The following is a 13,309-nucleotide window of genomic DNA, read 5'->3' as shown; positions in this document are numbered from 1 at the left end:
CGAGTGCAACTTGTGTGTCTTAATCAAACGAAATACAGGATATACAGGCCTGGACCCATGTCAATAAATACATCTTAAGATATGTTCTCGGACATGTTCGAATTTTGTTTAGAACTAGATTTACGATGGTCTTCGCAATATGCTGAGACGGATCTAACATTGTTGGGCTCATGTTTAGACGAATTATATATATTAAAATTGAGAATGGAAATGGGGAATGTGTCAAAGAGACAACAACCCGACCAAATAAAAAACAACAGCAGAAGGTCACCAACAGGTCTTCAATGTAGCGAGAAATTCCCGCACCCGGAGGCGTCCTTCAGCTGGCCCCTAAACAAATATATACTAGTTCAGTGATAATGAACGCCATACTAATTTCCAAATTGTACACAAGAAACTAAAATTAAAATAATACAAGACTAACAAAGGCCAGAGGCTCCTGACTTGGGACAGGCGCAACAATGCGGCGGGGTTAAACATGTTTGTGAGATCTCAACCCTCCCCCTATACCTCTAACCAATGTACAAAAATAGACGCATAACAATACGTACATTAAAATTCAGTTCAAGAGAAGTCCGAGTCTGATGTCAGAAGATGTAACCAAAGAAAATAAACAAACTGACAATAATACATAAATAACAACAGACTACTAGCAGTTAACTGACATGCCAGCTCCAGACTTCAATTAAACTGACTGAAAGATTGCTTATTTGGCGATAATTTTCGTGAGGTTCATTTTCATTATCTGATGGGTTAAACACAAATGCAAATGTTTAAGAATTTAATTTGTTTAGAATTCATAGCAAACTTTTCAAGAAATATTTTTCTTTCTGTTCGACTCGTCAAAAATTTAAATTAGCATGAATAATATAATGGCCAAAAAAACAAAACAACTCTAAACAGTTCTACATCTTCTATTATTTATTTGATACAAATCAATCTGATGTACAGTAGTTGTCGTTTGTTTATGTAATTTATACGTGTATCTCGTTTCTCGTTTTATTATTTTATATAGATTAGATCGTTGGTTTTCCCTTTTGAAGGGTTTTACACTAGTAATTTTGGGGCCCTTTATAGCTTGTTGTTCGGTGTGAGCCAAGGCTCCGTGTTGAAGGCCGTACATTGACCTCTAATGGTTTACTTTTTTTAAATTGTTATTTGGATGGTGAGTTGTCTCGTTGGCACTCACACCACATCTTCCTATATCTATGTAGTTACTTGTGTATATTTTTTTTTGAAAAATTTTGATTTCAGTCAAGATAATAGCTATTTTTTGACTGAGAACTCACTTTTGTCCAATGACTTATGTTCTTAAGGGTAGGTCTTTGATTCATTCCAATATTCTCTCGAAGTGAGTCGACCCTTGTCTGCCAGGGCCGTGTTGTAATTTCATGATGTAGTATTGTCGGATCTCATTGGTGTATACAACAATGTTCTCGTTGGTAAAAAAAGAAAAGAATCAGATCTTTTAATTAATATATTCTTTAAAGCTTGACTACACAAATAAAAATTTAACCCTGGTATCTATGATGAGTTTTATTTACAACCACTGAATCGATGCCACTGCTGGTGGAGTTGTAAATTCCCCAAGGGTATCACCAGCCCCAGTAGTTAGCACTTCTGACTGAATTATCATTGATATGATCATATTTATAAATTACCTGTTGTACAAAATTTTAGAAATACAAGGGCGTTTCTACCTCAGGAATAGATTACCTTAGTTTTTGGTCCTCAATGCTCTTTAAATAAAGGCAACAGTAGTATACCGCTGTTCAAAACTCATAAATCCATGGACAAAAAACAAAATCGGGATAACAAACTAAAACCGAGGGAAACGCATTAAATATAAGAGGAGAACAACGACATAACACTAAAATGTAACACATATAGACAAAATCCCACGAGAATAACAAATATAACATATATATATAACATCAAAACCAAATACATGAATTTGGGATAGACAAGTACCGTGACACGTCTTATCGCAATGTGAATTTACACTCAAAAATAAGAGAAAACAAACGACACAACGTTATAATGTAATACACACAGAAACGAACTATAATATAACAATGACCATATTCCTGACTTGGTACAGGGCATTTTTAAAGGAAAAAATGGTGGGTTTAACCTCGTACTTTAATTGACTATTTTATTTCTAACTTTTTTGGATTCGGAGGTCACTGATGCGTCTGGCGTAAATACAAAATTTAATCCTGGTAACTATGATGAGTTTACACAATATTTGAGAGAAAAAAATATACAAGACCTACCTGGTATGGAATTCCTTATAAGTGTCGTTGATCCAATCATGTGTTCAGTTTTAGGACAACAAGCGTAGAATAATGTACATTGTCCTATAGTGATATGATACTTGCTAGAGCAGCAGTTTTTCACATTTGTGCATTGCATTGCACATTCCATTACAGATTCGACTCGCTTACTATATATTAACGCCTGACTTAAAACTATTTGTGAATCTTTTTCTTTAACAAACATTTGTGACAAAGCAGCACAGAAGGATAAAAGTTCTAGAATATATACTATTCTGTAATAAAACATACTTCTTTTTAAAGCATCATTAACTATATACTCTAATCGAGATGTCTATAAGACTTACAGTGATATAAAAAGTAAAATCACAAAAATACTTAACTCAAAGGAAAATTTAAAACGGAAAGTCCTTAATCAAATAGAATGATCTAAAGCTCAAACACACCAAACGAATGGATAACAACTGTAATATAACAGGTATCAATAAGGAAACTGCTTTTTATAGTGATAATGTCATCAATATAACTGTTGCTGAAATATTTAAATTTATAATCAATAATTGAACTGATCAAAAATATTGTTTGATACAAAAAGTAAAATCACAAAAATATTGATATCCGAGAAAATTCAAAACGGAAAGTCCCTTATCAAATGGAAAAATTAAATCAAAGCCCTGTAAGCGATTAAGGCAGTTAACCAAAAACCAAGCCAAATGTAATTATGAAAACTGTGGCAATGTTGCTTCAACATTAAACATTCATATATAGTACATTTATGTTTATCTAATGAATTAATTATTAAGGCAAATAATTTATACGTTATCAAGGTTTCAAAATCGATGCATATATCAATGTATATTTTTCATGGTGAGTCTGCAGTGGTACAAGTTTGCAATGATTGTAGTTGTTCTACTGGGTAGTTAACGTAGGTTTTAGTTGAGTGCTAGCAGTACACGTTGACTTATTACGAACATTTTATAGTATGAATGGACTGTTTTCCCTGGAAAGAAAACGGAGTATGCGTTCTTTAGTAGAAAAGTTATGAGACACGAATCAGACAAATGTTCACTACAATAGGGATCAAAGGTGAGGTCTGACACTGACCTGCCCATAGTAAATATAAATGATTTGTTATTTTTTTCGCATACATGCATATATATGGTTTAGGGGTTGGGATCTCAACGGTTTTCAAATTCTCAAACAGGAAGGGGTATGGTGACCATAGGGATCCCCTACATTTCATTTTATTTTTTATATTGTCCTATACATTGTACGTGAATATAAATGGTTTAGGGATGGGGATCTCATCGGTTTCCAAGTTCTCAAACAGGAGGGGGTAGGGTGATCCCAGGGACTCCTCCTATATTTCATTTAATTAGTTATATTGGCCCATACATTAATATATATTGTTTCGGTGTGGGGATCTCAACCGTTGCCAAGTTCTCAAACAAGAGAGGTGGGGTCACCGCAGGGATATATTATTGTTATATTGTTCCATACATGAGTATATATGGTTTAGGGGTGAGGATCTGGACCATTTCCAAGTTCTCAAACAGGAGGGTGTACAGTGACCCCAGTGTCTCCCCCTATATTTCATTTGAATTATTATATTGTCCCATACATGAATATATATGGTTTACTGGTTTAGGGGTGGGGATCTCAACGGTTTTCAAATTCTCAAACAGGAGGGGGTGGGGTGACCCAAGGGACTTCCCCTTTATTTCATCTGATTTGTTATATTGTCCCATACATGAATATACTGTGGATTCATTTATTTTCGTGGATGCCAATTTTCGTGGATTCAGGAAAACTTGCATGTTCGTGGATATTTGACTTCGTGGTTTTGCCGAAGTCTGCATACAAGCCATAAGAAAATTTGTCATTCATTCAACATTTAATTTCGTGGTTCAACTGTTCCCACGAAATCCTCGAAAATTGGTATCCAACGAATAATAATGAATCCACAGAATATGGTTTAGGGGTGGGGATCTTGGCCGTTTTTAAATTCTAAAACAGCAGGGGTGGGGTGACCCCAGCGACTCTCCATATATATCATTTGATTTTTCATGTTGTCACAAACATGAATATATATGGTTAAGGGGTGGGGATCTCGACCGTTTCCAAGTTCTCAAACAGGAGTGGGTGGGTGATTCCAGGGACTCCCCCTATATTTTATTTCATTTATTATATTGTCCTTCACTTAAATATATGGTTTAGGGTGGGGATCTCGACCGTTTCCAAGTTATCCATGGGTCCATCAATGCCCATGCTACGTCAATCTTTAAAGACCCAAATGTTGCTAAACACTTATCCGACCTCCATGATAAATATGTTGTTGTCCCCGCAGACAAAGCCCCAAATAACATCGTTTTTGTCTGTAAAAGTCACTACATTATAGAACCAGGTTTAATCCACCATTTTCTACATTTGAAAATGCCTGTACCAAGTCAGGAATATGACAGTTCTTGTCCATTCGTTTTTGATGCGTTTTGTTATTTGATTTTGCCATGTGATTATGGACTTTCCCAATTGATCTTCCTCTAAGTTCAGTATTTTTGTGATTTTACTTTTTAATTGCTTGATAAACGAATTAGGTATAGACAATTCACTTGGAAACTCAACATATACCCTCAAGACACTTACCAAAGAGGAAATCCTGGATAATCATAGGTCTGTTCTTTGTTCCTTTGGTATTTCAACCAAAGATGAAGAACTGGATCTTCAATCACTGTATTGGATACATAAACTACATAAGTGTCCTTACAAACAACGGTATATTGCTGGGTCTTCCAAGTGCTCCACGAAACCTCTTTCTAAATTATTAACATCTATTTTATCAGCAATCAAAGACGGGCTTCAAAGTTATTGTGAAACTGCCTATTCAAGAGGTGGCGTGAATCAGATGTGGATACTTAAAAATTCCAAAGATCTTTTAGAGTACATACAATCTAACTCTCTTTCATCTTGTAACAGTATTAAAACATTTGACTTTTCTACTCTTTACACAAGTATTCCACATTCCAAACTAAAAGACAAATTGAAAGAGTTGTTATTACTTTGCTTTATAAAAAAGAATGGCCAACGTAGATACAAGTATCTTGTCTTAGGCTGTCGGCATCCCAATGGGAACAAACTGTGCCCCTCTACTTGCCGACTTGTTTCTTTATTTTTATGAGGCTGACTTCATGCAGGAACTTCTTAGGAAGAAAGATAAGAAGTTAGCAATATCCTTTCACTCTACTTTCCGCTATATAGATGACGTTCTTTCACTAAACAATTCAGAGTTTGGTGACTATGTGGAACGCATCTATCCCATCGAATTGGAGATAAAGAATACTACAGATACAGTTAAGTCGGCTTCATATCTTGACTTACATCTAGAAATTGACAATGAGGGTCGGTTGAAAACAAAACTTTACGACAAAAGAGATGATTTCAGCTTTCCAATTGTGAACTTTCCATTTCTAAGCAGCAACATTCCAGCAGCACGGGGTATATATCTCCAAATTGATACGATATTCCCGTGCTTGCATTTCCTATCATGATTTTCTTGATAGAGGGTTACTGCTCACAAGGAAGCTATTAAACCAAGAGTTCCAAATGGTGAAGTTGAAATCATCCCTTCGTAAATTTTACGGACGCCATCACGAGTTGGTTGACCGTTATGGAATAACCGTTTCACAAATGATATCGGATATGTTCCTTACGTCGTAACTACAATCCCCTTCCCTTTCATGAATGTGACCTACCGAATTAAACTATTTACCGGATTTTTTTATCACATAAGCAACACGACGGGTGCCACATGTGGAGCAGGATCTGCTTACCCTTCCGGAGAACCTGAGATCACCCCTAGTTTTTTGGTGGGGTTCGTGTTGTTTATTCTTTAGTTTTCTATATTTTGTCGTGTGTGTTGTTGTTTTTTTTTTTTTGTGCTTTTCATTTTTAGCCATGGCGTTGTCAGTTTGTTTTAGATTTATGAGTTTGACTGTCCCTTTGGTATCGTTCGTCCGTCTTCTAAAAAGTAAAACTTATAAGGCTCATTTATACTACAAGAACAACAATCCATATCGTATAGGAAGCTGTGAAAGGTCCTGGTATGACAATTCAAAAGTAAAACTTATAAGGCTCGTTTATACTACAAGAACAACAATCCATATCGTATAGAAATCTGTGAAAGGTCCTTGTATGACAATTCAAATCAAAACTTAATGGCTCATTTATACTACAAGAACAACAATATCGTATAGAAAGCTGTGAAAGGTCCTGGTATGACAATTCAAAAGTAAAACTTATAAGGCTCATTTATACTACAAGAACAACAAACGAAAACATACCAGAGAACAATTTACAGTGAAACATGTTTAAACCGAACCTCTTCGGGACTTGAGATTTTGACCGATGTTCGTTTTATCAGTTCACAAAGCACATAATTTGATATGACGGTGCTTACGAACATGTTTGGTTTAGACAGGTTTTCGGTTTATACAGGATTCGGTTTAGTCAAGTTTCACTGTACATTGAATTGTAGGTTTCGTAGCTTGTTGTAGTCAATGTAATTTCGTATGTCACTGTTTAATTGTTTGCATATTTCATATTCATGTAGATTATTTGGTCTTATGTAGTATTTAGTTTTCTATGTTGTGTCTTGTGTACTGGTATTTGTATTTTTTATTTTTAGCCATGGCGTTGTCTGTTTATTTTCAATCTATGAGTTTGACTGTCCCTCTGGTATCTTTCGTCCCTCTTTTTGAGTCCTACTAAAAAGCGCCCGGGTGAAGAAAAAGCGCCCGGGGAAAAGAATAGGCGTCCAGGGAAAATATATAGAAATTGTATTGGCATGAGACAACTTTGTGTCGATGAAATAAGTTATGCACATTGATTTTTATTTTATATTTTAGACGAGTATTTTGCAAATTCAGATAATAAACATTTGTAATAAAGCACAAAAACAAGTATAAATGTTTCAATTTAAACAATAATAAATGAATACTATTTCGAAAGACAGATATAATGGCTCACAGCTTATGCTGAAGATTTATAAAATTTTAGACATCAAAAGACTTGTTTTTCAAAAACGATATCAAAATAAAAAATGCCAAAACAACTTAAATTTCACAGATAAATATTAATTTTATGAAATTAAAAGAGTTACACAATATTTAAGAACGATAAAGTGACATGCACATGTATATCAGCATCAGCAAACAAAACAATTAAACTATGCATGTTAAAAGCAGGTATTTGGTATAAAACAAATAATATTAAATCACCGATAAGCAACCGTGGTTTAAACAGTTTAAATTTGGTTTTTAAAAAAATGATCATAAATTTTCACGGCATATTCCACAAGGCCAGAATATAATATTTGCTTTAGCAGTGGGGTTAACTTTTCTTAGTTACAGGCATGTTGAAACCCTTCCACGATCTTCCAATGTCAATTCAAGTGTGTTTAATAAATCTACACACTTTAGACATAACAAGCAATGATTTTTTTTATTCAGGAAAACATTTATTGTTTATAAAATATTATTATTTTATTCACCGGGGTGCTTAATTTTCTTCCCCTGGCGCTTTTTCTTTTCTTCAGGCGCTTTTTCTTTTCCCAGGCGCTTTTTAGTGGGACTTTTTTTTTTTTTTTAGTCCTGCTTACTCAATCATGTATTGAAATTGAAGTTTATATAAAGCTAAACAGAAGGTCGCTGTATGACAAATTATGAAACAAATAAAAAAGCAAGGTCAAGATTTTAGACAAAAAAATATTTAAAGATACAATAAACAGACAGCAACCCAACACAACAACTGCAATACAGATTTCTTCTTAAAACAGACACATATAGAATGTGGGACCCGGGAAACATTTGTGTGTGAGCTTTCAGCCCTCTCAAACAAAGTCCTTACAAGACACTATTATTAAAGCTGTATTGGTGCAACATGTGTCTATAGTTCAGATTCACATTCAACACATGTTTAAAAGAAAATCACATTAAACATATTAAATAGCTTTTGTCTAATGAAAACTGACATAGTCATAAAAGTTGGAAAAAAATAACTGCCATTAGTAATTCTGCAATTTCATGGAGTTATGTCCCTTGAACAACCTACTGTCATTTTACCTACTTTCAGATGCAGATTTAGAGGGGTTTTCAGGGGGGGCTGAGAAACAAAATGGTTGAATATATAGGGAATCCCTGAGGCATGACTGGAGCAGGTCCCTCTTAGGCAGTCAGTGGGCCCCACTTATGAAAAATTCTTGATCCATCACTTTCAGACTAGTCACTTTTGATGATCCTTGTAACCTTTCATTTATTTCACATACAGTACTGAGCTTCATTTTAACAAAACTATAACATAAAGATTTCTAGTCAATTTTCATCATAAATCTATTAAAATAGAAATTATGTAAAAAAATGCAGCATGAAATAAGTCTTCAATTTTTATTTCTATATTTTCTGGTAAATACTACTTGCAAAAACTGAAATTAATTCACAATATATATTAGCACTGACACACTTACAATTAAAATGTTAAGTTAACACTGAAGGTTTAAGATTGCGTTCATTTTGCAGTGTGAATTATACTACATATTAAACTTTGCATTGCATTTAGCAATTGAGGCAAAATTTGAAATTGAAGACATCTTCCTTTGTCCATAACAGTGGGGGATCCAGAAATTTTCATAAGAGATGCCCATTGACTGGTAAAGAGGGGACCGGGTCCGGTCATGCTTCAGTGTCTCTCTAAATAATCAACAATTTTTTTTAGAAAGTGTGGGGGGGGGCAATAGTTCTCTAACTATCTAAATCTACCTCTGTATAACTTAGTTCAACATACTATGTAATTTCAATAGAATATTTTTTTGATTAGAAATATTATTCCCATACACATTCTTGTTCACTTGAATATCTGAGTATAAATTTTATTGATAAATTGCTTATCACACACATGGATAGGATGTAAAGAATGTTCACATTAAAAGCAATATGTTTTTGTGCTATAAAAAGCCTGGAAAATATAAATGTAATATGTAAACAAACATCATCAGAACTCAAATTATATCATTTTGTTTATAAAAATAATAATCAAGTAAGCTGCTGATGCTGTTCAGCTGTTCCTATGAAACAAGTGTTTGTTTTTATATTATAAATACTTTAATATGTTCATTTGAGGCAATGAATAACAATATAACTGCATGCTGCATCAAGCCAGTCCCATCAGGGTTTTAATTGCATGAATGCAATCTTTACCAGTATTTAAAAAAAAAGTATATGGTGATATATTAATATAGATTACAGTGACATTGGATATCAATACATGAAATGTTATTTTTTTATCTTTCATCCTACTCTCAGTTTATCATACATTTATTCAATATATATTTTTAATTATATAGATATCATAACAAGTAAAATAAAGTATACACATACATGTAATATATAACAAAGGGAAATCATTGAACCAATGGCATTATAATGATTATCCAAAACTAACTTTCGAAAAATGTAAAGTCCCTTAGTCTGTACTGCATGTGTTTATTCAACTTTTACATAAAAGTAAGAAGATGTGGTATGATTGCCAATGAGACAACTATTTATCATATACCAAAGAACTCTGATTGAAACATCTAATAAGTCAACAATGAGCAAAACCCATACCATGTAGTAAGCTATAAAACCATTAGCATGACAAAACGTAAAACAATCAAAAGAGAAAACCAGCAGATTGATTAGTGCCAAAAACAATTAAACTCAAATTGAAGGGGCACTATCCAATAGGAATCTACCCCTGAGATCATTCCCAAAACCAACATTCACAACATAATGGCATAAACAACAGAAGGTATACAAAATTATTAAAATAGTGTTCAGGTTTTACAAAAAATGCTGAACTCCAAGTAAAATTCAAATTTTAAAATCAAACAGCTGTCATACTTAACAGATTTCTCAAAAAGAGGTGGTCAATACGTTTTTGTTTTTGCTTGTGGAGATCAGTTTTTATTGGTGAAGAAATCTGAAGAGAAACACCCCTTTTGGTAGAAACAAATATGTTACTAGTTCAGTGATAATGGACTTCATACTAAACTCTGAATTATACACAAGAAACTAAAATTAAAAATCAGAGGCTCCTGACTTGGGACAGGCGCAAAAATGTGACAGGGTTAAACATGTTTATGAGATCTCAACCCTCCTCCTTATACCTCTAGCTATGGTAGAAAAAACAAACGCACAACAAGACGCATATTAAATCTCAGTTGAAGAGAAGTCCGAGTCTGATGTAGAACTACTTATACCACTCACCTCCTGAGGCTCCCAAGACGATACAAAAAAATTTATAAAGATCACTGAACCCTGAAATTGTCAAGGTTATGAGACATTGAGCATTGACTGTCAGATTTCTCTTGCAAAAAATCTAATGATTAAATCTTTGAAATTAGAAATTGACCAGATGACAAGTTTCTTGTAATATTTCAAAGACAGTCATAATTCTTGCCTTTTTAAAGCAACATGTATCTTCTGACATTTTCTTAAAAAGTATCACATCATATTGTGTAAAATCTGGCCCTATTTTTCCTCCTTTTATAACATTTTATATTATATTTAGATGAATTCAAAAATGTTTGTAAATTATGTAAATCTTTTGTTAACTTTGTCTTTAATCCACATTGATTTGACCTTCTCAATTGCAATCTGATTGGTCTTCTCAAAGGTCAATAATGGATTCTCATTGATGTCATCCAAGGGGAATGGCTTCAGATTTATCTTTTTCATGGAACCTGACCATTGATTTTGTGTAAGGATCTTTGATCTTTGACCTTTTGGTGGAATCTTGAAACAGCCAAGTTCGTAGTCTGCTATAGAAATGTATGCCAGATCTATAATGATTTTAACACATCCACTAAACGTTGAGTTAGAAAGGTCAAGGTTGAAGAATTTCAGGCACAAACTGGCTATTTTCTTGGTGTATGGTAGTTCTGCACATAATGCTGGAGGATTCTTAGCTAAAAATAGATAGAATGAAAGTCAAAGTCAGAAACAAAAACTTAGATAAAAAATTAATACTATCTAATTACATCCAAAATAGCCTTACTGATGATGGAAGTTTTTAACGACCTTGACTGGCTATACAGCCCTTGCACAGAATGTAGCTTAAGTTACTATCTTAATAGTTTCTGAATATATTTGTGGTGACTTTTTGGGTTATTAACTTGTGTTGTTTATTGTTCTAATTGATCTTTACCACACATTGTATCTTTACATAATGGGGGGGGGGGGGGGGACGTTAAACAGCCAATTGTCATCATCATTAAATGATTTGAGAGCAATTTGATTCAATTTTTAAAGAAATCCCAATGCATAAATAACCTCAATCAAATAGAATTGAATATAGTGTTTCTTTGGAGAGACATCCAATTACATCCAATTATTACAGAAAAGAGAAAAGTTGTCAAAAAAACAATTTAAAGAGATTAATGAGAAACTAAAATATAAAGAACAAAGAATAATGGGAAAAGTATAAAGAATAAGGACAAATGGTATAAAAATTTAACAATACAGAAATGAAGCCCCCCCCCCCCATCCAGACCCTTAATCATATACCACTTCAATGCTTACCTGAAACTGTTTCATTGATTAAGGCTCTCCCATCAATAGTCAGAGTGAGAGAAATACCATATTCTGTTGGTAAATATGTCATATTGACACACACTGAAAAATAAAAAGAGGCATATAGAGAGTAGGTGCAGTTTATCCTGCAATGAGGAATTGTTTTTGTTCTCTTTTAGAGGCTTTGTTTTGTTGCTTTACTTTGCATTTTATAAAGTGTTATACAATGTATTAATCAAACTTGTTATATTTGATAGAATATTTGTACCAGTCCCATGTGAGAAACTTCTTTAACTGTACTATTTAAATCCATTTCATGGTGTTCACGCTGGCAACAATCTCTTGTCCTGGAAGTGTTGAAGCTGTCTGGTCTATGATTCTATAAACGATATCATATGAGGAACTTCTGGACTTTCATTTACATGTTTCAGAATTAAGTGGGATGTCTATTTTGCCAATAAGATACATGTAGCAATAATTGCATGTACATGATGTATGGTAAACCTATATTTTATACATAAAAAAATGTCACTTTGATACAGATTAAAAACTAAATAACAAAATTGCCATGGTTACCTGTACTGTTTAGATCAACTTCATCTAGTTCTACATGTTGACAACAACCAGCATTGTATCCCACAACATGACACTCTCCGTTCCTGCCACCATGGATGATCAGTCTCTCGTTTAATTGTTGAAGCAGTCTCTCATTTTGTACCTGACCAAGTCTCGTCTGTAATTCTGTAAACAGAATAAATTAATATAATATTCATTGAATATTGACACACACGCACAGTATATCTGTGTTATGGAAATTTCGACTGCAGATTAACCACATAGAAGTAGAATATATAATTACTTTAACATGTTTAAAGTTTTTGTTATTTTTTAAATTTTTCATTAACATATTTTATTCTTTATCAATATAAAAAAAGAAGATGTGGTATGATTGCCAATGAGACAACTGTCCACAAGAGACCAAAATAACACAGACATTAACAACTATATAATTCAGATATATAAACATATCTAGCAATTCAATCTGGCCAAAAGACGATTCGTCCAAAAAACAATTTGGTCTACATGGCCTCAAGTCAGTCATGCACCAAAATGAAATATTTATCAAAAGTCAGGGATCTTGTTGCACCTTTATCACCCTTAATTTTATTTATAATATAAATCTAAAATATCATAAAAATCAAAAGTGTCAGTGTATTAAATATTTAGGGTTGACATGATGAAATTATTAACTAGAGTACATTTTCATACCTCTTACACTAAATGCAAATGTGTGACAAGACAAAAGAAGAATCACAAATATCAGATCTGTCATTGAAGTCATTTTGTTTCCCAATAAATTCCTTCCTGGAATGAATTTAGAGTGACTTCCCTTTTCCCAAATTTTCTCTAGACTTTTCGATACAAAAGATG

At 33.4% G+C, this 13,309-nt stretch overlaps 1 protein-coding gene across 2 annotated transcripts; it reads right to left on the bottom strand.

The window, feature by feature from the left end:
• Positions 1 to 492: 492 nt before the first annotated feature.
• On the bottom strand, positions 493 to 13,285 carry LOC143059599 (uncharacterized). Of its 2 annotated transcripts, XR_012973534.1 has the most exons (5): positions 13,148 to 13,285; positions 12,455 to 12,619; positions 11,888 to 11,980; positions 10,474 to 11,274; positions 493 to 510 (listed from the first exon to the last, which is right to left on the bottom strand). XR_012973534.1 is itself a non-coding variant. In XM_076233115.1 (4 exons), the coding sequence occupies exons 1-4, from the start codon at positions 13,218 to 13,220 to the stop codon at positions 10,901 to 10,903; spliced, it is 705 nt and encodes a 234-aa protein (XP_076089230.1). In that variant the 5' UTR covers positions 13,221 to 13,285; the 3' UTR covers positions 9,083 to 10,900. The 2 variants fall into 2 exon arrangements, 1 of the variants encoding a protein (XP_076089230.1); XM_076233115.1 differs by lacking the exon at positions 493 to 510 and having other exon boundaries at positions 9,083 to 11,274.
• Positions 13,286 to 13,309: the final 24 nt, after the last annotated feature.

The sequence above is a fragment of the Mytilus galloprovincialis genome, chromosome 14 (genome assembly GCF_965363235.1).
Source record: "Mytilus galloprovincialis chromosome 14, xbMytGall1.hap1.1, whole genome shotgun sequence".
Classification (NCBI taxonomy): Eukaryota; Metazoa; Mollusca; class Bivalvia; order Mytilida; family Mytilidae; genus Mytilus; species Mytilus galloprovincialis.
The sequence above is the reverse complement of the archived record's forward strand: the minus strand, read 5'-3'. Positions and strand labels throughout refer to the sequence as shown.

Bases quoted from the DNA above. Each gene is read 5' to 3' on its own strand.
- LOC143059599 (XM_076233115.1), bottom strand. From the start codon at position 13,220: ATGACTTCAATGACAGATCTGATATTTGTGATTCTTCTTTTGTCTTGT. The intron at 12,620-13,147 runs GTATGAAAATGT...TTCTGTTTACAG, and splicing joins ATTTGCATTTAGTGTAAGAG to AATTACAGACGAGACTTGGT. The intron at 11,981-12,454 runs GTAACCATGGCA...TTTATTTTTCAG, and splicing joins AGTTGATCTAAACAGTACAG to TGTGTGTCAATATGACATAT.